Source organism: Adiantum capillus-veneris, chromosome 15 (assembly GCF_014529385.1).
Source record: "Adiantum capillus-veneris isolate H3 chromosome 15, ASM1452938v2, whole genome shotgun sequence".
In the NCBI taxonomy this organism is placed as follows: domain Eukaryota; kingdom Viridiplantae; phylum Streptophyta; class Polypodiopsida; order Polypodiales; family Pteridaceae; genus Adiantum; species Adiantum capillus-veneris.
Window position 1 is genome coordinate 3,257,024 of NC_140945.1, and position 24,745 is coordinate 3,281,768.

At 43.2% G+C, this 24,745-nt stretch overlaps 2 protein-coding genes across 2 annotated transcripts in view; one reads left to right on the top strand and one right to left on the bottom strand.

Annotated features, from left to right (window-relative positions):
• The first annotated feature begins 466 nt into the window (after positions 1–466).
• LOC147440178 (uncharacterized) lies at positions 467–1,917 on the top strand. Its single transcript, XM_086529948.1, has 2 exons — positions 467–861; positions 1,451–1,917. The coding sequence occupies exons 1-2, from the start codon at positions 507–509 to the stop codon at positions 1,564–1,566; spliced, it is 471 nt and encodes a 156-aa protein (XP_086386074.1). The 5' UTR covers positions 467–506; the 3' UTR covers positions 1,567–1,917.
• A 3,334-nt stretch (positions 1,918–5,251) lies between these two features.
• ECR1 (E1 C-terminal related 1) overlaps positions 5,252–24,745 on the bottom strand; it is a 38,699-nt gene continuing 19,205 nt past the window's right edge. Inside the window, exons 3-9 of the mRNA XM_086529949.1 lie at positions 15,520–15,722; positions 14,866–15,098; positions 14,712–14,774; positions 6,188–6,244; positions 5,988–6,109; positions 5,790–5,907; positions 5,252–5,708 (exon numbers count right to left, since the gene is read on the bottom strand). Coding sequence (XP_086386075.1) covers positions 5,433–5,708; positions 5,790–5,907; positions 5,988–6,109; positions 6,188–6,244; positions 14,712–14,774; positions 14,866–15,098; positions 15,520–15,722 — 1,072 coding nt within the window. The 3' untranslated portion in view covers positions 5,252–5,432. The remainder of the gene's footprint in view (positions 5,709–5,789; positions 5,908–5,987; positions 6,110–6,187; positions 6,245–14,711; positions 14,775–14,865; positions 15,099–15,519; positions 15,723–24,745) is intronic.

A 24,745-nucleotide genomic window follows, 5' to 3' on the forward strand; every position in this document is an offset into this window, starting at 1 on the left:
GGCAGAACTAACAATAGGCGTCTCCTCTTGCCCTTGGAAGCTTGGTGCAAGTTCGCGCAGCACACAAGCTACCAAGAAATGCGCCCTTGGAAGCTTGCTGCAAGTTGGCGCAGTAAACTAGCCTCCTGTTGCCCTTGGAAGCTACCTACAATTCGCGAAGGGCATTCGAGGGCTGACAAAGGCAAGTTGTGTACAAGCGTAGCTAGCATGACTACATGTCCCTAACCTGGCACGCCCAAGAGCCTTTATACAAGAGCTACAATAGTGGTATTGATTAACTATCACTACATTTCTTACCAGGCACGTGCGAGGGGTGGGCTCATACTTCCACTCACCCCAGAATTTGTTACACACAATTTGTTAAAATTGTATGCCAATCCATGTCACCATTCGCCACACCACCAATTGAGTGCCACTTGTAGACAACCGCGTGGCTAGCCGCACATATCACCCCGAATTCATCAGGTTTCGATGATCTTTGTGACGATCAAGATATTTTGCAAAATATGATTGCGTGCAAGCTACAGAGCCATAGCCATTTAGCTGGGCCTTGGAAGGCGTGGGCGTCGCAGGCCCCCGTAGCCTTGGGACGCAAGCGGGTGAGGTGCGCAGCGCAAGCCTCTAGCACCACCTCCTCCTCCTCACAGCGCCAAGAAGAGGAAAATCCTTTGCGGGGCAGCAGCACAAGCGCAAGTAGTACATCTTCATCATCGTCATCATCAACCTCCCACGACCTCAAAGTGGCCCTGGGCATTGATCCCCCCCAAGCAACTGGCCTGGGTATCCCGGCCCTCGAGCGTCTACTGGACTGGATTGAAGACTTATCAGAGTCTGTCGCAGAAGCCACAGAAAATGAACGGTGTAAGTGTCTTCTTTCTGTTAACTCAAAGCTCTTTTGTGGATGGGGCATGAAATTACCTATTGATGCCGGCAGTCGGAAAGTTCATTGAGCTTATTTGCATGCTCACTGCAGAAAGAGCTTGAGCTCTCTGCTAATGTTTCCCCTGCATTCATGAAATCAATGTGTGATGAATGTTACGGCAATGGAGTAGCCAAGAACTGGCACTTAGACACTGTTCTTCTTTTCTATGCATGTATTGGTGTATTCAGGTTGCTTGAGAGCTTGCCAAGATACTTGTTAGCACATCCAAGATGCCATCTTGTATTTCTAGGATGCTCATTAGAATATCAAGGATGCGAGGTAGCACACGTGTGATGCTTACTAGAGCACGTACGACGATTGTTACCAGCTAGCAAATGCAGTTTGCTTGCTAGTATATGCAATGTACAAAAGTTGTGTGTGCTAACAATAACCACCTGTGCGAAAATGTATTTAAATGCCATGGGACATCTGCACCTTGTCGGATGAAGAGGCACTGGCGTTACAGTGGTTGCTCTGTTTGTATTGGTGCATTGACTTCAGTTAAATGGTCTGGTCTTGTTTTTGCAGTTCAAGTGGGAGGCGGTCAATTTATTGTCTTCTTGTTTCCGATATGGTTGCTGTATGTTTTGGTGGCAGCAAAAGCTATCGAGCTGCCCTTTCCTCTACCATTCCTAGACAATTAAGGAATGATCACTGTAAAGAGAGCAACAACAACTGGTTTCCAGACCTCCTTGTCAGCTTTATATATTATGGCATTTGAGGCTTGTCTGATTCTTCTTGTTGTATTCGCCGATGGTAGTAGCAAAAGTGATCGAGATCTACCTATCACCTGTTTTCACAGAGGTTAAGCACCAACCCCTCTTAGTATAAGGAAAAACCTGGCACTTATATTTTGCCCTACCGCTCAACATCGTATCAATCACATGCATGCTGTAGCTTATGCAAATCCTCTGTAGCTTACAGCCTTGTTGCATTGAAGTCGAAGCAGTTCAGTCAGCACATTGACTTTAATCTGCATTTGAAGGTTGTGAGTCTTCTCTCTCTCTCTCTCTCTCTCTCTCTCTCTCTCTCTCTCTCTCTCTCTCTCTCTCTCTCTCATGAAGAGGAAATTAATCTACTCTTCTTGGCCTTGCTGAATTATAAGAAAATGTAGGCAGTCATGAAAATCAAGAAAAAGTTGTTAAATTGTATTTATAGTATGTGCGTATATCCATCTTGAGTATGTCCCATTGGTGAGCTTACTAAGATTTGTTGTGCTCTTGATCTTCCATTCAATTTGGTGATCTAGCATTGTTGACATCCTTGTTCCAGTGGATTTTGAAAGAGCCACTTCAAGCAAATGCAAGGTGTGCTGGAGGATATCAGATGTTGCTTCTTCTTTCACAGACAATTGCAGCTTACCTCCTTGTGCTTTTGTGGTGGCTTATTCTCTTTTGCACTGTCGAGTTGGATACCATTTTGTAGATGATGGTGTTATTGCGTACTGAGAGAGAGAGAGAGAGAGAGAGTCTCGGACAACCCAGTGGGTGTTTTGAGAGAGAAATGAAATGAAATGTTATAGTAACGTTTTCACAAGGCCAAACTGACCTATGAGACAAGAAAGTTACAATGTGGCGGATCTGATACAAAGAGTAACAAAATAATGAAATAACATTATAACAAAATAAAAATACTATGGAATCCGAAGTTGCTCGACGTGAACTTATATCAAAGTAAGCAGCTGGCTGGGATAGCTAATTAGCTAAATCACAAAAGTTCCAGCATCGGTTGATGGCACATCTCAACAATCTCCTCCATCGTCAGTAGTTTGACTAAGTGTTGTGCATGCCTGGCCAAAGTGATCCCAATCCTCTGATGCAGCGTCCATCGATGTTGTGTAGTTCTCCGCAATCATGGGCGTCTGGATCTCCTCATATCAATCGCTCGGAAAACCCAGAGGGTGTTTTCATTGGCACGATCGGGTCTCTCACCCGGGCCCTCGCGAGAGAGAGATAGAGAGAGAGCGCGAAGGGTGTTTTAATTGGCCCGACCAGGTCTCTCACCAGGGACATTCTTCACCATTGGCATACTGCAGTCTCTTCAGTTTCCTTTTACTAGTACTTGCCACTTGTATAGTGCACTTTTGCTAATCACACTAACTAATATCCCACAGCACATAAGTATTGACTACTTTCCAGAGTAACCTTGTGAACTTGTGTGACAGGTATAACGAGGATATATAGAAGTAGTACCCCCAACAGTGCGCGGGAAAAATGTGTCTCAGCTTAATATCGTATTGTTTTCAATTTTCAAAATGCTGGTTGAGCTCAAGGAGAAAAGGAGAAATTTCGCCCCAAAATAGAAAAAAATAGTGTAAAAACTTCGAAAAGTAACCAAATTTTCAAGTATTTCCTCTTGACAAATTCAAGGAAAGGAGCTTTGTATGTCTGAAAAAACCATTTTTCCCAAACACCGACGCCCAAGGAAGTAGAATCAACTACAGCCTCCAGCGGTTTTGTTAACCATCTCACAGAATTCCTTAATGTCTTATAAGAGTATAAATCTCTCATGTAAAAGAGCCACAATTGTGAAGCACCACATTCCCAAGGTCATTTCGGACTCAAAAAAAAAATTCAAATGAAATATTCCAGTCAACTGTTTTTGAACTAAAACCTATTTCACAATTAGATTTGTTTATTTATTTCCGCTTGCACATGATGTAGAGAAAATATAACCGCACGAGGAGAATTTTCTGTACACAGGTCGATATGTGAGAAGAAAAATTTGTTGATATTTTCAAAAAATCTTCTCAAGGGCACTGTCAATTCATCAAGTGCAGTGACATTAACCCTCCCCATCTTCAGCAGCAATTACCTTGCATGCATTGTTATGGAGCATCATGTATTGAACACATGTTTTACTTCGTATATAATACAAATGCATGATTGTGTGAGAGCTGTGCTGCATGGCCTCATATAATTTACTGTATGCGAAGACAATTTTTCCTGAACGAAGTTCATATTATGTCAAGCTACATGAATAGTGCTCTGCTCCAAGAACAAAGGTTATTTTGCCTAGTAAATTTGGAAGGGTGTCTTTTAAAAGCCTTTCTGGTTTCACATATAAAATCCTAGGAAAATGATTTTTGTTGAGACCCTTGATCAACGAATTATAGCAGTCACAATTGCGGGTTAGGGGGCTAGTGATCATAGCCATGCATTCGCCTTCCTTTCCAACCCGGAGTAAACATTGGCAGTCGCACATCAATCTGCAAAAGCAGCTTTTGCACTAACACCATCAACGTTCGACACGTCAGTTGTCAGAATCAACTCTTGCAACAACAAATCAGCACTCGAAATTTCATGCAGTCTTGAGGCATGAAAGCAAGACACCTCAGCACTCAGAATGCCTTAGACCCCACCTCCGATTGTCAAAGCCCAATGACAAGCCCTCCTACAACTATCAGCCCACTGCTTGCCCCCCTTCCCCACAGTGAACGGCCCGGAATGGTCCTTCGATGACCATTCCCATGAAATAATTGCTCTCGCCATTGCTTGCAGCCTCCCTGCTGCTCGCCATGCGATCACAATCATTGTGGGGAATGGTCACTGAAGGATCATTCGCTACACTTTAAAGATACTTCGGGCTACTGTCTTAGGTCAATTTATTTTTTGGAAAAGCCATCTCTAAAAGATTTGTGAGGGTGTCTTTTGAGTCGTATCTTTGAACCCCAAAAGGATTTGAGATGCTTCCAGTGAAGAACATAATATACACATGGTGATTCATTTTGAAGGACACTCCTTGTTCAGAAAAACACTCTAAAGTGCCTTGTTTCAGACCAACTGTGAAAAAATAGAGAGAGAGAGAGAGAGAGAGAGAGAGAGAGAGAGAGAGAGAGAGATTTTTTACATCATAGGAACAATCCAAGTAGACCTCGAAGATCTTTCTAAGAGAAGAAGAGAGGAGAGATTTTAACATCATAAAACAATCCCAAGATGCCTCAAACATCTATTGATTTCTTGAACTCAAGACCTAGTATAGAGGAATGAAATGATGTATTAACGTCTTCAAAAGGCCAAAATGACCTATGAGACCAATCCGTTACAAACTGGTGAATCTGATACCATGTCTGGGTACGAGAGAGAGAGAGAGAGAGAGAGAGAGAGAGAGAGAGAGAGAGTTAAAACCATGCTTTCATTTGTTGGTCTGCCCTTGAATTTCTCCTGGGAATTACTAGAATTCAGAAGCTATAATTAACTGAGCCATACCTTGTTACCAATTGCACTCTGACAGAAACATGCACCATCACAATTGTAAGGACCCAAGCAATTCCATTCTGTTGTGGCCTGACATTTCCGTCGATTGAGTAATAGTTGTATTCAAAGCCACTCGAAAAAATTAAGGCCCAGTAATACGACTGACATAGCAAAAAATGTAGGTTAACAGATGTTTAACGTTGCTTTCGTTTTTATTTTTGAAATTCTGTGACTATAGATCAGCCCATGTACAAGACTAAAATTTCCTGCATGGACATATTAAGGATTTGATTTACTCAAAACTGGATTCTTAATCAGCCTCCACCAGCTGTGTCCATATCCATAACTGTGTCATTGTGACCACGAAATGACACGTTGACTCTCAAGATGCCCGTCAGTTTCTTGTCATTTACATTTAATGTTCCTCCTGCTTTTTCCATTAGTTCAAACAAAGGTGAATTAAGGTGGGGCCGCGTCATCTCTTCTAACACAGGCGGCGCTTGCATGTAGAGGTTCCTCTTCTGATAAGAAATGCTGGGCTTTGACAGCTTATCCTTAAACTGTGGGTCCTCCAAGAGCAATTCTATGAACTAAAAACGCACAAAAGAATCAAATCACCGATGTCTAAATCAAGACCTCTGGGCGTAACTCCAAAAAAGAAGATCCTTTACCTTTTGTAAGGAAATTGAAGAATCCACCTCAAAAGGTACACCAGGACTACATACCAAGCAATTGGGATCTTTTTCATGACTCAGTGTGTGCGTGTAGACACCCTGTGTTCCCATATACCTGCACATGATAGATTGTGTCATCATTCTGATGGATTTTCAGCTATTCATAACTTCAAGAAATACTACTGGCACACAGACATCATGTAGTTGTCCATGCTCCTGCAACACATGGTCGCAATTTTTAATGTCTCGAGAGCACAGGCAGCTGATATGATTGCATTAGTTGATGCAATGGCCGGAATGATATTCTTCACCACACCCTGCAAAGCATCAACTGAAAATTTAGGACGCATGGGCATATAGTAACCAGACAAGTGAATGAAACTTCACAAGCCTACCTGTGTCAATGAATACGTAACGCCAGCTATCTTGAACTGCTCAGCTCGTTTAAATGCCTGAAACATAGATTGAAGACTTCAAAACAAAAGAAAGGATATTTATTTAGCTTAGGGTCTTTTTAGCTATCTGGAAACTCGGAAAACAAGTGGTAAAATTCTACCACTCTTTTCTTGTACACATTTTTAGCTGGTCGATATACCAATGTATTGATATACACACAAGCGCTATATGGTCCCTCCACCATAGAACAGTGCAAAAACAAACAAAAAACCTTAACATGGGGGTTGACAATATGAAGATATATGCATGGAGGTTGTATGAAGGGTGTAAAGCTACGGTTCAGCACTCTCCAAAATGACAATTTGGAGACATCCAAGGGGAGACTTGTCATACAGAATGAGGTCCCCAAAACTCTATTGCTTTGTTTAATTTTGCTAAAACTTCTGTAATGTAGAAGGATCATGCATTTTTCTCTCTAAGCACCAATTGACATCATGTGAGCTCACAACATAACAGATTCCGTGCATCTCATACAACTCGGTAGAAATGGACCTAGGTTTTTTGGGCAAGTTTGGCCCAAAAGAGTGCCACTAGAAATTCTACACCATCTAAGAGTTGATGCACGTGGGCAAGGCTTGAAAGCGTACCGAGCACGGCAAGGGCTCAGAACGGGCATCCCTGTTTCTATGGCTGAAATCAAGCCTGCCAGTTCTCACTGAAATATTTCTGTTCTTTTGAGGCCGCAGTCACCTGATGGCCAAGCCTACTATATGGTTGAACTAACGACGTGGCAAGGCTTTTGACTCACAATTGGCCATTGGTAAAGCACACAAAGCTCACTTGGTAGCATAAAGGGGTATTGCTACAGTGGCCAATGTTCTCAATATGCAAGGCAACCTTATGATTTGTCAACTTCTTCACTGACTTGAAAAATGGGCCACCACCATCGTCCACTTCAGCATAAAATTCAGCAAATACTTCAACCATTTCAGCTTGTCCCTCTGCTAAAACCTATGAGATTGGAGCTTTTCATCTGGCACTACGGATTATTCCCCTTATGGACATTGAAAACCAGATGGAACAATGGAAGTATCTTTTATTACAGCATGAGCCCTGGTTACAAGAGGCTGTGAGCTCTTTATGAGCATCATTCAGATTCAGGTCACTCAGAAATGAGTGTCTAAAATATAGACCAACAAGATGGCTTCATAGGAAATATTTTTATACATCTTTTTAAGGGATGTGTCCCTTGTTCACGATGTGGAGCAACATCAGAGACCACTGCTGTAGATCCTTTTGGTCTTTGCACATGCTCGACAAAACACTGCGGCTTTGCCTCACTTCTGGTAGCTCCACCAGAAAGGAACGTAGGCAAGTAACAAAAGCACATAGCAAGTAATGGAAGATCTTAAATGGCAATCGAGCAAAGACATCAAAACAGTTAAACGTTCGAATTCATGAGCTGTTTTTCCCTCCAGATTTTGAAAAAGATACACGTAAAGAATGAGCTAATATATATCCCTAGATAAATCCAGGGTGGACTCCCTTAGAAGAAAAAGAAAAGCTTCTGATATTAGTAAAGCTTCTGGCTTTGAAAATATGTCTCAGGCTGTTCTACATAAAGTAAGACCATGGCGAAGATCTCTAATGAGAAGAAGATACGCAATTTGGAGGTAGGACTGCAACCTCCCCTTTGTTATACACACTACGACACATGATGGCATCGGCTCCCATCCTTGCAGAATTTCTTCATGAGGGAATGGACTGTAACACTAGTTTGGTACCAAGAAGGACATTTTAGTGTCCTTTTTCACGAATTTAAATAAAATTGTACATAAAATCTAGAAAACATCTCAAGAAATGATTTTGCAAACTTATAAAATGTTGGCCAAAATACTCATAAAATTATAATCCCTCAAAAATTATAATCTATCACTTTTGTACACAACCTCCAGAAATGCTTTTGCAAACTTATACAATGTTAACCAAAATAATCATAACATCCATCACTTTTGTACACAACCTCAATAGTAACTACACTCATGAAAAGCACCCACGCAAAATAGCAATCAATGTTTTACTAAAATTGATACTCTAATCTAAGAAAAAAATGAGTACGGTGCATGTAATAATCCAAGGTAATTACTTATATATGTGCTTGACATTTTTGCAACTCTCGTGTGAAAATCAAATTCTTTGTGACTAGAATTAAATATAGAAAATTGTGTGGATCAAATATCATATTGAAATCCTTATTTTTTATTTATAAAAGATTAGCCTTAAAATAAAGTCCACTTTTGGATTTGTTCCTTTATCTCACTTATTTGTATACGAATACCTTATATGGACACAATTGAGAAATCTATATGCACACTTTCAATAGTTTTTCATAGCAATGTTTGTTTTACAAGAAATGATGCACTAAAAATTTTCTTAAATGAGCTTAATTTACAAGATGCCTGTGTGTTTGAAACCTAGAAATGCTTAGTTGATGGGTGTTGGCCTATAGATACATAATAGACCTTCAGTTTTGCCCAATAACCTCATTGTGTTAATGAAAGAGACCTTAAAAGACCAAAATTTTCTCTTTGCTAGCGTTTTCAAGATTTCAATTTTTTTATTAGAACAACAATCTGGTCTAAAAACTAAGTTATGGAGGTCAATTTCTTGTTATGATAAGTCTTTCCCTATCCATAAACCTTGAAATCTATGCAAAATCTTATTACTTGATTTAAGAAATTTTGTTAAAATTGCGAAAAAAAATTATGATTTTTCCATCTTAAAATTTATCACCATAATCTTAATATGGTATTAATTTTGGTAGAATTTTACATTTGGCTATGTTCTTCACCTCATAACTGACCTAAGGCATAAACATGACCACAAATCTTGTTTCTAGTTTCACCAAATAATTATGACAAGTTACGCATTAATCTCTAGGGATATTTCAATTTATACTTGCCTATGACAAAGCATATACCCAGATGAATCCACGATAAGCCCAGATTCACCCTTAGAGGAAAGTGCAAGGTACAGACCCATGGTAGTCACCCACAAGACAATATAACAAAGACCGGGGAACGCCCCTACCAGGACCTGGAACACCAGAACGGCATTCCGGCCGGCTGCAGGTGCCCAGAACGGTAGGGCGTTCCGACAGACCAAGCATCACCGGAACGGCAGGGGGGAACGAGGCCGGAACATCCCGGAAGGGCCCGGTACAACAACAATGGTAAGAAAGCATAAAGGGACAGATTTTGGGTGTGTGTGTTTCCTTATAAATTGCTCCCCTCTCACCCCTTTCCTTCACAAATGCAACAAGCCTCAAGGCTCTCTCTCTCTTCCTTGCTCTCAAGCTCTACCCTCGCGCTCGGGCCTCAAGCTCTCTCTCGGGCTTGCCCTCAACTTTCAAGGATTCAAGCTCTCTCTCCCTTGGTCTCAAGAAGTGAAGCCTCTCTCAAACTCTCTATCTCAAGCATGCACTGTGTCTGTTGTGAATGTACTATGACCGCACATCACCACACAATGCAATCAAGCCATTATAAGGTGGAATGGTCTTTTTCAAATCATGTTTCTTGTGAGTATTAGAGTCAAAGGACTCTAATACTACTTGTATTGTGTTTCTTATGCCTCCCGTTCCGCGCCGATCCCGTTCCGAAACTCTTGCCGTTCCCCCGTTCCGCAAGGAGACGCGTCGCCTTTCCCGTTCCGCGTTCCGGGTAGCTATGCAATATACCATCAGCTCCATCATGCATAGTATTGACTAAATACCACGACATCCCTACAAACGTCGTCACTGCCCAAAAGTGGGTGTAGAACTAGGTACTAATATATGCTCCCAAACACAACACACGCGCACACACATGAGCATACATCAACACAAAGTTCAGTGTACTGAGTTTCTGTCATGACTCTCGAGATCAAGGGCAGACTCAACCATAATTGTGAGAGTCGGAAGCGTGAGAGAGGGGAGAGAGAGACACACACACACACACACACACACACACACACACACAAACGCAAGATATGGTGAAAAGGAAAGGGGGCGATCAGCCCCCCACTGACTAGCAGAGCAAGAGAACCTCAGTACAACAGATGATCTCTATGTGATGTGGAAGTGGGTACCCCCCTGGCCCTATAAATAGGTGTCCAAGGGGAGGTAGGGCAAGGCTTGATAAAAATCCCCACGACCCAACAAAAAAATGATATATGGAAATATATGAGGACGCCCGGACAAAGTGGGCGGTCGGCCCCAAACTCGGACAGCCGGACCAGGTACAACCTAGACTATGGGTGGCCAGCCCAGAGACATACTAGCCATACAAGTATACCCTAGACCTGTGAAGCAGCAGAGTAGTGTAAGTCTAACACCCCCCTCTTAGCACCGGATAAGTTTCTGTCATGACTCTGGAGATCAAGGGTAGACTCAACCATAATTGTGAGAGTCGGAAGCGTGAGAGAGAGAGAGAGAGAGAGAGAGAGAGAGAGAGAGAGAGAGAGAGAGAGAGAGAGACACACAAACGCAAGATATGGTGAAAAGGAAAGGGGGCGATCAGCCCCCCACTGACTAGCAGAGCAAGAGAACCTCAGTACAACAGAAGATCTCTGTGTGATGTGGAAGTGGGTACCCCCCTGGCCCTATAAATAGGTGTCCAAGGGGAGGTAGGGCAAGGCTTGATAAAAATCCCCACGACCCAACAGAAAAATGATATATGGAAATATATGAGGGCGCCCGGACAAAGTGGGTGGTCGGCCCCAAACTCGGACAGCCGGACCAGGTACAACCTAGACTATGGGTGGCCAGCCCGGAGACATACTAGCCGTACAAGTACACCCTAGACCTGTGAAGCAGCAGAGTAGTGTAAGTCTAACACCCCCCTCTTAGCACCGGATGTTGAACAAACCACTTAAAGCCGAAGATGTGAGGCAAATGATGAAGATGTCTGATCCGATGTCTACAATAGTCTGGGGTGTCACCTCCTCCGAGAGATCTCCGTGGTAAAGTGCCGTCACAAGCAGTGTAGCAAATTGTTGTACTCCGCACATACAGGGTGAAGATACTTCATGAAGGTCCCGAACTGAGTGTGAAAACAACTCCTTGTCATAAAAGAAGTGTCAATAGACCTGCACGTGTCCTGCCCAATAGGATCTGTGGTGTCTATAAAACCAATATATGGAGAAAATAGGGAAGCCGAGGAACCGTCATGAGAATGATCGGAAGCCTGTCAATGCATGAACCTATAACCCAATGTGGCCAGGTGACTAAGTTGTGTAAAACTCCAAGAAGGCCAGCTGTAGCAATCTGCGTCGTAAACTCCTCCAAATAAAGTAAAGCCAGACTAAACAACTGCATTGTAGAAGCTACCGTAAGCTGCAACAGTCACCGAGAGACCGCACGGACAACCACCAGATGGTGTCCTGTCAGTAGGTAGGGTAATCCAAGATGAGGAGAAAGCCAGACTCAACAGTCTGCGCTGTGAAGGGCCTCTAAGAAGAGGTGTGGTCAGACCAAGCTGTCTGCACCGTAATCATCTTGTAGAAGTAGGGAAGCCAGACTGAGCAGTCAGCGCTGTGAAGATCCTCTGAGAAGAGGAAAGGCCATACCAACCTGTCTGCGCCGTCTTGCCTGTATCTCCTGCCTCCAATCCTCTAGTGTCAACCAAAACAGAATCCGTGCCAACAACGCCACCAAATTGCAACTTGGTGTGGCTCTCAATGTGAATGAGTTGGGAGTGGCCTACTGCCCAGGTCGATGGATAAGTCTGTTGTAAGGTTACCGAGGGTGAGTGTAAGAAACTTTGAAGGTAGCAATCTAAATGATCAGGAGTGTAGAAGAGCAATTGCACTACCATCCAAGCCAAGCTCCGGGTGACTCCGGATGTAGTGGCATAATCATGCCTGATCTCCCGCATCTCGCGGGTAAACTCTCCAAGAGAGTCCAAAGCATTGAAGTCCCACTCCAGTCTGTAGATCCAAGCAATGAACCTGTCCAAGAAGAGATCCAAGATCCTCTCCCTAAGTCCATGTAGATGCTAGTGTGTAAGCAAGTGATCTGACATGTCGAGGTCAAGCGGTAAGTGTCTGTCCACCTCAAGATGGTGGTGTCTTCTTTGGAAATGTCGGAATCCCATATGTCATAAGCATGGCCATATCTCGTGTGAACTCCTCTGATGAGTGCGTAGGTGTGTCCATAGCAAACCACAAGTCACCACCCCCTCTAGAGTGCGCAACCGCCGAATGATGGCTGGAATGAATGGATCTCCCAAGAATCGTACGCCCGTAGATGATCAAGCCGATGTCGAAGATACCGTGTACTGCAACAATGACTGAGAGACCTCATGGACCACCATCCGATGGTGTCTTGGCAGGAGGTAACTTCATCCTCTGTCGAAAGCGCAAGCAAGAGGCTGCTGTCCACCCAAAAACACAACTTTGAGGTGATGAAAACGCTGCTGTCCAGCTATTTTCAGCGTGCTCGTATGCTCCCGGCAGGGTCCGGAGCGATGCAAAGGATGTAGGAAGGATGGTGAATCCCTGGCACAACCCCAGGTGGGCTGAAAACAGAGAAAACGGCAGATGAAATCTGTAGCAGATGAAGAGGATTCTCGTCGGCAATGCACCGGACGCAAAACCGGGACGAAGGCAAGATCCGAATGGGTATGGCTACGCGCTCCCCCTCTGTTGCAAAAACGTTGCCCTGCTGTCCTGAAAACGTAGATCTGACTGTCCAAAAAAATCTGACTGAAAATGCAGGTGGAGCACAGGGTTTTCCAGCGACAGAAATGTCCCAGAAGTGTAGCGCTGGCAGCCAGGAAGTGATCGCCGGGTGTAGGAGCAAAAAACGCAGGTAGAGAACGTCCTCCATGATGAAAACTCTCCAAGTTCCATCGCTTGCCTGGCTTTTGCAAAAAACTGGCAGGTCTGCAGAAAACGTTAGCTGATCTGATCTTGGGAGGGGTACCTGATGCAGAAGGATGCGCCTTGGACATGAAGAGCCTGAAGCTCTGATACCATGTGAGAGTGCGTGTGTGCAGATGCATGAGAGAGAGAGAGAGAGAGAGAGAGAGAGAGAGAGAGAGAGAGAGAGAGAGACAAAAGCAAGATATGGTGAAAAGGAAAGGGGTGATCAGCCCCCCACTGACTACCAAGGCAAGAGAACCTCGGTACAACAGATGATCTCTGTGTGATGTGGAAGTGGGTACCCCCCGGCCCTATAGATAGGTGTCCAAGGGGAGGTAGGGCAAGGCTTGATAAAAATCCCCACAACCCAACAGAAAAATTATATATGGAAATATGTGAGGACGCCCGGACAAAGTGGGCGGCCGGACCAGGTACAACCTAGACTATGGGTGGCCAGCCCGGAGACATACTAGCCGTACAAGTATTGCCTAGATCTGTGAAGCACTGTGAAGCAGTAGAGTGGTGCAAGTCTAACAATAATGAAGCCTAGCACTAAAAGAAGCATTAAATCGAAAAAATTAGCACAGAATGAGGTAGTAGGGCATACGCACCACAAAAGAAAGAAAGAATTAGCACAATATCAACTGTCATAACTCGGAAAAAAACTTCACAATGTGATTTGCATGTCCGCTATACGACTAAAAAATATATTCAGATGAATCCAGGATAAGCCCAGATTCACCCTTAAAGGAAAGTGCAAGGTATAGACCCATGGTAGTCACCCACAAGACAATATAACCATCAGCTCCATCATGCATAGTATTGACTAAATACCATGACGTCCCTGTCGTCAGTGCCCAATAGTGGGTGTAGAACCAGGTACTAACATATGCTCCCAAACACAACACGCACACACACATGAGCATACATCAACACAAAGTTCAGTGTAATGAGTTTCTGTCATGACTCCGGAGTTCAAGGATAGACTCGGCCATAAAGAAGCCTAACACTATAAGAAGCATTAAATCGAAAAAATTAGCATACGCACCACAAAAGATAGAAAGAATTAGCACAATATTGGTCATAACTTGGACGAAATCTTCACAATGTGAAGTCTGCATGTCCGCTATGCGACTAAAAAATATAAACCAGATGAATTCCAAAGCATACTCTATTCTTGATGCCTTAATTCCAATAATATCCATCTCATGCCAACCTATCTTAAACCCAATTGACTTTAAGAAGACTTGCACAAGAGCTCCCCCTCCTCCACCAAAGAATTTGGATGGTTTTTTGCCTTTGAAAGCAATTAAAAAAAACACATATATATACCTTCATAAGTTCAGAATAGTCTGAATTCAAGAATTACAAGAGGGAATAAGGCACTCATAAAACTATAAAAGCAAGGGACACAGGAAAACAAAACTAAATCGCTTTATTTGCTACAAAACAAAACTAGATAAAACAAAACACTATTAACTTAAAAATGTTTTTAGAAAAGGGATGCCCAAAATAAGTTGGCGTAGCTTACTTGGCTAAAACATAAAACAAATGCACGAGATCATGGCTCGATTTTATTTCCTAGGAGTAATTTAACCTTGATAGAAATGCTGGCATAAATACCTTATCAAAGATCCATTTCATATGCTCAGGATTGTCTGCATCAAATGAGTCACCCGGTCGCTCCTGCACTGACATAGCTTGTAATAATGTCTCTTATATGTCCAAGTAAACCATCTTCAAAATCAAAATGTGCACCTTGTATATGAATGGCTACCTGGCCCCATTGTATAAGGTGGACATACTCAATGCAATGTGCTGGAGAACGAGGTGTTTCAGCCAGGGTGCACAAAGGATAAGTCACTTGCGGTGGAAATAATCCAAGTGTGCAATAGAAACATGGCGTAACTCCAGGAATAATAACACGAGCATGCCCTTTGAATCCTTCTGTACCCCCATCTACCATTGGTATTATTGTTGGCAGGGCAGGTGATCCATCTGCTTCGTACTCTGCTTAGATCACGAGAAAAGGTTTCAAAACTGCAAAGAGAGAATAAATGCTTGTATGCAAGGTCCACAAAAGAATGAAGATGGCACAAAAATAATAACAAATTAAGCTAAAAACTCGGCCCAGGTGCAACAGGTCAAGCACTCTACTTGGATCATCTTCCAGATACATACCAAGCCACCCCAATCCAACTTACAAACAAAAAGAACTTGGCTTCAACTATATCTTTACAAATAAGCATTGCAGAAACATTCGTATTATTTGTTTCATGTTTAAGCATGGCCTTTTTTTCTAAAAGGGTTGATTTAAGAAAGTAGCTGATAGTAGCCATAACAAATTTACATACACGAGCTTAAAAAGATAGACATCTAGAATAGTACGATTTCTGCTGATGGAATCATCATGTCACATCTGTCTTATTACCAAGAAAGCTGCAAACTACTGAATTGATGTAGCTGCGTGCCTCCAATGAATCAAGACCGAGCGCAATGATCTGAAATTGCCTGTAAAATTCATCATCTTTTTCTTCAATTCGCCCATAATGTGGTACAACCTTAACCCCTTTAACACGTTGCATCACTTTCTCTGCAGCAACCACTGCCTTTGGTTTTCCAACATCATGCATCCTGAAAGAATAGCAAAAAACTGACTTAATGCTCTATATTGAACAGATATCTTCATAGTATTCAAGAAGCTTCTTGTTAACACCTCTTTGACACAGCAAACAATTCTTACTCCCATTTTAAAATTTATGCATGTTTAACATTTAAAGTTCTCATTAATGATTAATCTTGAAGGCTCTCATTAATCTCAAAGGATAAAAGATGTTTAAAACCTCATGCCTTTATAAGAGGCACCCTATTATCACATCAAAAGGTTGTAAATGGTATAAGATTATACATATGGTATGTTTCCTTCCTTAGTGAACATCCTTAATATGAATCCACTTACAATGCTTTTAATCCTCATAACACTGTTGATTGGGTTGGCGCACTCTTGTCTCACAAACTTTCTTTGACGCCTCTTTAAATCTTCTTTTTTTTTACACCAATTTAAACTTATTGTCCTGCTGCCACCAGTTCGTGATGTGGCTCACATGAAGGATCCAAAATTTGCAAAATTTTTGACTCAACAATCCCTCGCAGAAGTGCACCCTCAGTGGCAGAAGACCACGGAGCCACCCATCAAACCGGCACTCAAGAAACCTCCTTCTCCGAGGATGTTTACAGAACAAGAATTACAAGAGGTGGTTCAGACACAGATCAGCCGGCTTTTGGACGCAAACAATAAAGCCAAAAAGCATGACAAAAAGCATAATTGACTTCCCGGGTTATTTGGGTCGTCAATCCTACTTTTGCATCGGCAAGAAAACAGAAGAAGCGTGTACGATTTGAAGGAATGCCCGATTCTTCTTCTTCTTCTTTTGACAGTTCTTCTAGCTCTTCTAACTCGAGCGAAGAAGACAGAAAAGGAAAAAAGCAAAGCTTCGGAAAGGGCAAGAAAAAAGGCAAAGACGCTTAAATTTCGCCCAGTTTTTGACAGTTCTACAAAGGACTCATCCTCAAACAGTTTGGACTCCGACGATCACATGTTTTATGCAAAGAAGAAGCATTTCTATAAAGCCAACCAATATGACTTCCTCGAAGATAAAATGTCACGTGACACATCTAACCCTATGTGCACGTGGACAAGCTACTTCATGACAAGGGTTCAGTCCAGTTCAGTTACTCTAGAATAGGAAGTGATCTGGCACTTTTGTGAATCTATTCGGACCGTGCATGTCCAGACAGTGGTTGCAATCAGAGCATGATCATCAGATTTTCATGAGAACCCATCAGGAGATGATGACAACAGTGGACACAACATGATCATCAGATTTTCATCAGAACCCATCAGGAGCATTTTTACAGTGCATAGACCTATTTTTCCTATTTTTGACATTTTTCACTTATTATTTTTAAGTGACTTTTGTTGAGAAACTAGGTAGGGCAATTTTGCTAAGTTTGTATATATAGAAACCTAGCGCTAGCACTTTCTGGCAGAAGAGGCAACAGGAGCACTAGCTCAACAGGCAACTTCTCAGCACGACCCCCAATAGAGGAACCCTAACGTTTTGCAACAGGCAAGGCCTAGCGTTTTCAACAGAAGACAAATCAGCCAACATTTTGCACTTGCAATTTCCTGGCGACAGCAGTACCCAGATCAGCCCTGGCGTTTTTGCATTGCACGGCAACAGCACGACAACAGATCCCTAGCGTTTTTGCAACAAGGACAAGAATTCAGCTCCTAGCATTTCTGGTTTGCAAATCAACCTCAGCGTTTTTGCAGATCTTCACGACAGAATCAGCCCATAGACCAGCGTTTTCAGTTTTCAGCAGTTAGAACCCACAGAAGAAGTCCCAAATCTCGCAGATCTCACCTTCCCGCAGCAGATCCTCGCCGGACGGTCAGATCTCGTGAAGTTTGCAGATTCAGCCCGGAAAACGCACATTTCAGCATCTGCGTTTTCAGCGCGTCGTCGTTGCATCGTCGCCATCGACATCGTCACCGACATAGAGTCAGAATTCAGCAGATAAAGATTTGCAGATTTCAGCCCTTAGCGTTTTCAGATTTCAGCCCGTCTTGTCGTCGTCGACATCGTCGGCAAGTCCAAGCATTGTAGAGATTTGTGCAATCAATAGTAGACCACTCTCGCCATAGAGAGTGGGGCCTTCGGAGGAGGGTTTGACAACATTCTGGTGTCGCATTCTTCTCTCTCTATCTCTCAATCTCAATACCTTCATTCACAGTGTTCACCACTTTGTTTGTGTCCATTGCACTCTCTCACTAAAGGAACGGAAGGCTCTCCCTTCCGTAAGTAAAAGGAACCCTTGAGCACAGTTTGGAGCACTCATCTTGAGCAAAGTTCAACATTCACTTCCGTTGCACCTTACATTGGTATCAGAGCTTTGGCAGTGTTCTGTATCACTAAAGGAAAGAACCACAAGAATTTTTTTTGCTTGTTGCGGTCGCACGTAACCCAAGTTCTATTGGGCATGTCGATTCCTAATCGTGTTTTTGAAGAGTGACAGGAAACCCAAGAAAGAAGGGCTTGTCCAACCTCCCCTTGTGCCTCTTTTCACTCATTGAGAGCGGACCGTGCACTTAGCAGCCGGCCAATCAACGTGAGGTGGGAAAAAGCAACCTTGGTGTGAGCGCAAGGCCGCCAAGGGGTGCGCCCGCGGAAAAGAGCAGACCTCGGGTGAAGAGAAGATCCTTCTCTAACACAAATTGCAAGCAAAAGAAGAACCGCAAGAGCTCAAGAACCTCAAGAACCTCAAGAACCCAAGACCCACAAGAACACAAGTTCCTCGTGAACTTAAAAACCCAAGACTTCAATGGATGGTCATCACCCGAAGCAGCATGTATACTTCGCATGGAGGTGATGAGCATGAGGGTGGTGAAGAAGAATTTTCCCCACCAGGAGGTTTTTCCAACCCTCCCCCTTCCCCATCTACGCCAAGGATTGCACTAACTCCTATGGAGGAGTTGAAGCAGTTGTTTATGGAAAGGAAGTTAGAACGCGAAGAAAGAAAGGCAGCTATTGAGCGTGAGCGTGAGCGTGAGGAAGCGCGCTTGGCGGCTGAAGAAAGAATGGCAGTCATAGAGCATGAGCACAACGAAAGGAAAGACGCCTTGTTCCGATTCTTTTCTAAAAAGCAGGCACATATGCAAGAGATTCGGGAAAAGGAGACTCTTTCGGTCTCTTCTTCTCCAAAGCCTGACACACAGGATTTGCATGATGATAAGCATGATGAATCGCATGGTAATGATGAGCATGATGATTTGGATGATAAGGACAAGCATGATGATTTGCATGATGATCAAGATGTGATTTCTCACAAGCATGATGATTTGCATGAAGATGATCTGGTTGTTCACAAGGATGATGTGTTAGTTGATACTTTCTCTAGTGAAGCTAACCTCATTGCAGAGACGATCAATCACGAAGAACCGATCTTGGCTCTCGAGTCAAGTCCAAAGAACCCCCATAGGAAGTATTTTGTGTACGAATGATTAGTCAGCACGCATTGTTCGAGTGTTTGATTCGTGATGCTTTCCTGTATTTTAGTCACCGTCCTTATGTGATCCCTTTTCACAGGCATGACATATAGTACGTTGAACACGATTCACTCATGAATGAGCACAAATGTATGCAGAACTCTCATGAGAAGATGATATGTTTGCATTCAAGAAATTCACATTCCATGTCTCTTCTTTGGCATGACACAGTTTCCGAAAGAGCACAAGAAGGATTGAGCATCAAGCATCGGCATTTCCATTGTGGTTTGCCAGAGTTGATTGATTTAGATCAGAAAGACAAGTTTCGATTTCATTGTTTGCGTGTGTTTGATGAACGGTTTGGCACTCCGTCACTTTGTTCATCTGCGTTGCATGCACAGTTTTTTCGAAGTAGTAGTATTTTTCCAGTCACTTTGCATAGAAGGGGTATGTTCATGTTTTTGTGTTTGAAGTGGTTTCAGGAATTTTTCCCCTCGTAGATTCTTGAAGAAGGTTGTCACGTGACACATCCAACCCTATGTGTCCATGGACGAGCTTACAGCACGACAAGGGTTCAGCCAGTCTAGACTTAGAAGTGATTTGGCACTTTTGTGAGTCTGTTCGCAGACCGTGCATGTCCAGACACTTAGTGTAGATGCATATCCTCTGGTTGCACACAGCATGATCATAAGCATTTCCATCAAAATCCTTCAGGGGAATTTTCTAGTGCATTTAGCCTATTTTACCTATTTTTCACTTATTATTTTTAAGTGACTTTTGTTGGAAAGTAGGTAGGGCAAATTGAGTAAGTTTGTATAAAACATAGTAACAGGGGACGCCCTTTTTCGGGCTTCCCGTCCCCACTTGCTGTCCCGCTCTCTTTTTTACACTAAAAATCCATTTCAACCCCATCCCCCGTCCCCCGTTCCCCCGTCCCGGAATGCGTCCCTTGTGACTATGGTATAAAAGCAAACCTAGACTAGTACTAATTGGAGAAGAGGCAGCAGGAGCCAAGCTCAACAGGCAACTTCTCAACCAAGAACCCCTTGGTGGATTTCCCTCCAAGCAAGAAGAACCATCAACCTAGCGTTTTCTCCAACAAGCAAGTCTAGCGTTTTTGGACATCATCGACACCCACTCCAGCACTTGACGTTTTTCAGCAGATCTTCTCCGCAAGGACCCCTCAGCCCTAGCGTTAGTAAAAAGCCCAGATCGCCCTCCCTTCTGGCTGGCGTTTTTCAGCAATGAAGCAACAGCAGATTCAGCCATAAAGACCATCAGTTTTCAGCCTACAAGAAGTGCAGTTTTCAGCCATAAAGACCAGCAGTAAATCAGCGTTTTCAACGAGCCAAATCAGCGTTTTTCTGCCGCAACAGAATTCAGCCATTAGCGTTTTTGGACAGCAGTAGAAGGACCTCAGATTTCAGCCCATAGCGTTTTTGGACAGCAGATAAAAGGTTGCAGATTTCAGCCCTTAGGTCGGTCTCGCCATCACCGTCGTCGACACCGACATAGCCTAGACTTGCATCAATCACATGCATTCAATTTGTACCAGTTTGTGCAATCATAAGTAGACCACTCTCGCCAACGAGAGTGGGGCCTTCGGAGGAGGGTTTTACAACGTCTTTGGTGTCGTATCTCTCTTCTCTCTCTATCTCTCAGTCTCATACACTTGCACGCACAGTACCCATTCACTTTGTTTGTTATCATTGCACTCTCTCATTAAGAACGGAAGGCTCTACCTTCCATAAGAACGAAAAGGAACCTTGAGCACAGTTCGGAGCACTCATCTTGAGCAAAGTTCAAACATTCATTCCGCTGTACCTTACAAAGGTAGACGCATGACTATAGACGAAGTTGAAGCATTCCAGGAGCCTCAGAAGACTTTGTGTCACTTTCGGCACAGCCCAAAGAAGCAAGCATTGCAGACCTTCATGAAGTTCAAGTATCGCATGACCCACGCATCAGAGTGGGCCGGCGAAGAGTCCTTTCCAGGATTCCAGACGTTGTTGGCGATCTCACTCGACAACATACAGTACGGTACCAGTACCTCACTTTGAAAAGGAGGGGATGTCACGTGACACATCTAACCCTATGTGCACGTGGACAAGCTACTTCAAGGGTTCAGTCCAGTTCAGTAAGTCTAGAATACGAACAATAATCAAAACAGCCAGCGTACAAAAAAACTGCAGCCATTGTCCATTCTTGGAGACAGTAGAACCCAAATTTGGTGTTGCCACAGGTTACCCTGCTGTTTTTCCAGCCAACGTAGGGAATAAAACAAGAGCCATCGCATGGACCTTGGCTGCAAATAGAGCTTGCCCTTTTGAACCTGGATGACAACCTATAGTGAATATGCACCTTAGACTCCAGAGACATTTCCAATGACCTCAGTGTTGTCGATCCTGTTGATCAAGACCCCTGCAACACGTAGTCGTCCTCCTGTTGTATGTGATGCTACTTCTCAACAACCAAAGAGTCTTTGTCGACCACCAATCATTGATGTTGACAAGCTTCAGAAAGTCTCTCCAAAAGACGTTAACTCACCCAAAGGATGGTTCTACAGGGATAACCAAAGCTAAATTACCTTCGTTTGGGCACCATTCTAAAGCAACTACTACTTGGAATTATCATCGGCAAAAGCAACAACATGAAGCTTCCAACGGATCTCATCTTAAAAAGAAATCAGCCATATCAAGATGGGCTTACTTAGTGGCACATATATCCGACCTAGTCGAGTACTCGATCGTGAATGCCGCAACGTTGGACAAGTTCTCCCTCGCGAGCCATGCCCTACATTTAAGTCTTTCTTGTCTGATGGTGGTAAAGTTGAAGATTTATTGATCCTTTCCTTGTGCAAGAGGATTCTGCAGAGGTCTGAGAGGAAACAGCTCCCTCAACCTCCCCCTTCCCAATTGGAAGCCTTAATACCCGCTGAGAAAGCTGAAGATTCAAAAGATTCCAGTTTATGTGACAACGGACAAGCACATAAACCCTTCTATGGCCGTGATCCAGGCAAAAAATTCGCCTCATCACCGCCCTTGCAAAATAAAGTCTTTATCTCTGAACAGATACCAAATGCAGTGGTGAATGATAATTTTTCAAACTTAAAGATTCCAATCCTTACCTTCAGCGGTGCAAAGGATAAATCAAATGCAGACTCTTGCAACACGACTTTAGTCGCTACAATTGAATATTTGGACACTTGTTCCACAGATAAACCTTTACAAATGGATATACCTTCAAACACTACTCTGTTTCAATCTACGACATCTCTTCAGGAGGATTTTACTGTTCCAGACAAACCAATGGAGTACCTTACAGATTTCCAACCAGTGGTCATTACTCAACAGAAAACTCAAGTCAATTTACCAATAATTTCACTCGAAGCAGATACAGATTCAATCTTTTATTGGACAAAGCTCGAAGTTACAAATGACTTTGACAAAGGCACTTATCAAGTTGCAGATATGATCAGTTTTCAGTTTGGCAAAATAGTCATGGTCAATAACAGTGCCATGACATGGGACTTAACAGAAAGAGCTTTGGATGCAAAAGCACAACAATACATTTCCTTCTCCTTGAGTTTCTACAGCTACCCTAGGTTTTATTTAAAGAGGGAGGGAATGTCACGATTGTGACTATGTTAACATGATTACATCTACTCCTAGTTGCAGATATGCGAAGTACCATGCCAAGGAGGACCCCTACGCTTGGATGGTCACACCCCTTCGCCCAAAAGAGGTACCTCTTCGCCAAAAGCCACACTCCTTCGACAACTGGTCACACCCCTTTGCCCTACGGGTGCCAATGGTTGCAGCTCTTCGCCGAAAGGATGTGTCTTTTCGCCTAAAGTCATGTCTCTTCACCAAGAGACATGCCTCTTCACTAATGACTCTTCAGTTCCTATAAAAGGAATCCTTTGTACTCAGTTTTATTCATTCAATCAAGCACAGAGTCTTCTGAGTCTTTCTTTGAGATCAGTTTCTTAAGTCTTAATCATGAGTTTAAGTACTTAATAAAGGATTAGTACCTAGAATCCTCACAACAACGCCGTGGTGATTATCGGGCGAAGAAAGCGACATTGACAGATGAAAAGGGCCAAAAAATTGGACTTGATGTAAAATTGAAGGGCGAGTCTGTCCCTAATGTATCTGCTTCGGCCATTTCGAAATTAATAAAATCCAGTCTGTTTGTTTACTCGATCTATTTGAAAGAGTTAAATGATGAACACAGGACAAATATGTCTGAACTTAATAAAGAACGCCAAGATTTTCTCCACACTCATGCCGATTGCTTTTTTGAGGGCCTGCCAAGCGAGTTGCCACCTCTCGACCTGAGGATCATACTATTGATCTGATACCTAGAAGCACACCACCGAACCAGCCACCTTACCGTGTGAGTCGAGCCCAGAATGAAGAGATTACGAACCAAGTGAAAGACCTCTTGGAAAAAGGTCTTATCCAGCCGAGTACTTCACCCTCCTGCTCTCCGGTGTTGTTGGTTTAAAAGAAAGACGGATCTTGGAGAATGTGCATTAATTATAGAGCTCTCAATAAAATCACCATCAAGAACAGATTTCTGATTCCGAGGATCGATGATATTCTTGACAGATTACAGGGATCCTCTTGTTTCAGCAGGATCGATTTGAAAAGCGGATATCATCAGATCCGAATCGCGCTAGGAGATGTCTAGAAGACAGCTTTTCGGACAAGCTTCGGTTTATATGAATTTTTGGTGATGCCTTTTGGCCTTACGAATGCTCCAACAACTTTTAACGGAATGATGGACAGGATTTTCAAAGAGTACGGATCTTTTGTTGGCACCTTCTTTGATGACAATATAGTCTTCTCTAAGGATGAGGCAGAACATAGACAACATCTGCTACACGTCTTTCAGGCATTGCGAGATCACATGTTGGTGATCAATGCCAAGAAGAGTGAATTTTTCTTACCGGAGATGCACATTTTGGGACACATCGTCTCAAAATCGGAAGTACAGATGGACCCGGCCAAGATTGAGACTATGCGTGATTGGCCCGATTTGAAGAATATCCATGAAGTTAGAAGCTTCTTGGGCTTATGTTCTTACTGTCGGCGGTTCATTAGAAAATTTGTAGAGGTTGCTTCCCCTTTGCAAATCTTGACACGGAAAGGAGTCCCTTTCTCGTGGAGACCCACAGAGGTGACTTCCTTTCAGACTTTCAAAAAGAAATTGACTACGGGACCAGTTTTGACTTTGCCGGATTTGCAAAAGTCATTCGAAGTATATTGTGATGCTTGTGGTCGTAGTCTCGGTGCGGTCTTAATGCAAGAAGGCCATGTCATTGCCTATGAGAGCCGATGTCACAAGAAGGGCACCACGTGCCAATAGAAAAGAACAGACTGAATAGACTTTTGGTACTTCAATAACAACTGAACTGAAAGAGAGAGAGAGATGACACGTGACACGGAGTGGCAGAATTCCACCCCAGAGAGCATTGGCCCCAAACCTTGGCGCCACTTTCGGTATTTCTTTATATTGCATCAACACAGTACAAGCCAGTACTCCAAAATCTGCACCTTCTCCAGGAAGCATGCCAGAGAATGAGCCCTAACCTCATTTAAAG

Coding starts and splice junctions, on each gene's coding strand:
- LOC147440178 (XM_086529948.1), top strand. CDS start 507: ATGATTGCGTGCAAGCTACAGAGCCATAGCCATTTAGCTGGGCCTTGG. Junction 862..1,450: donor AGCCACAGAAAATGAACGGT/GTAAGTGTCTTC, acceptor TTGTTTTTGCAG/TTCAAGTGGGAGGCGGTCAA.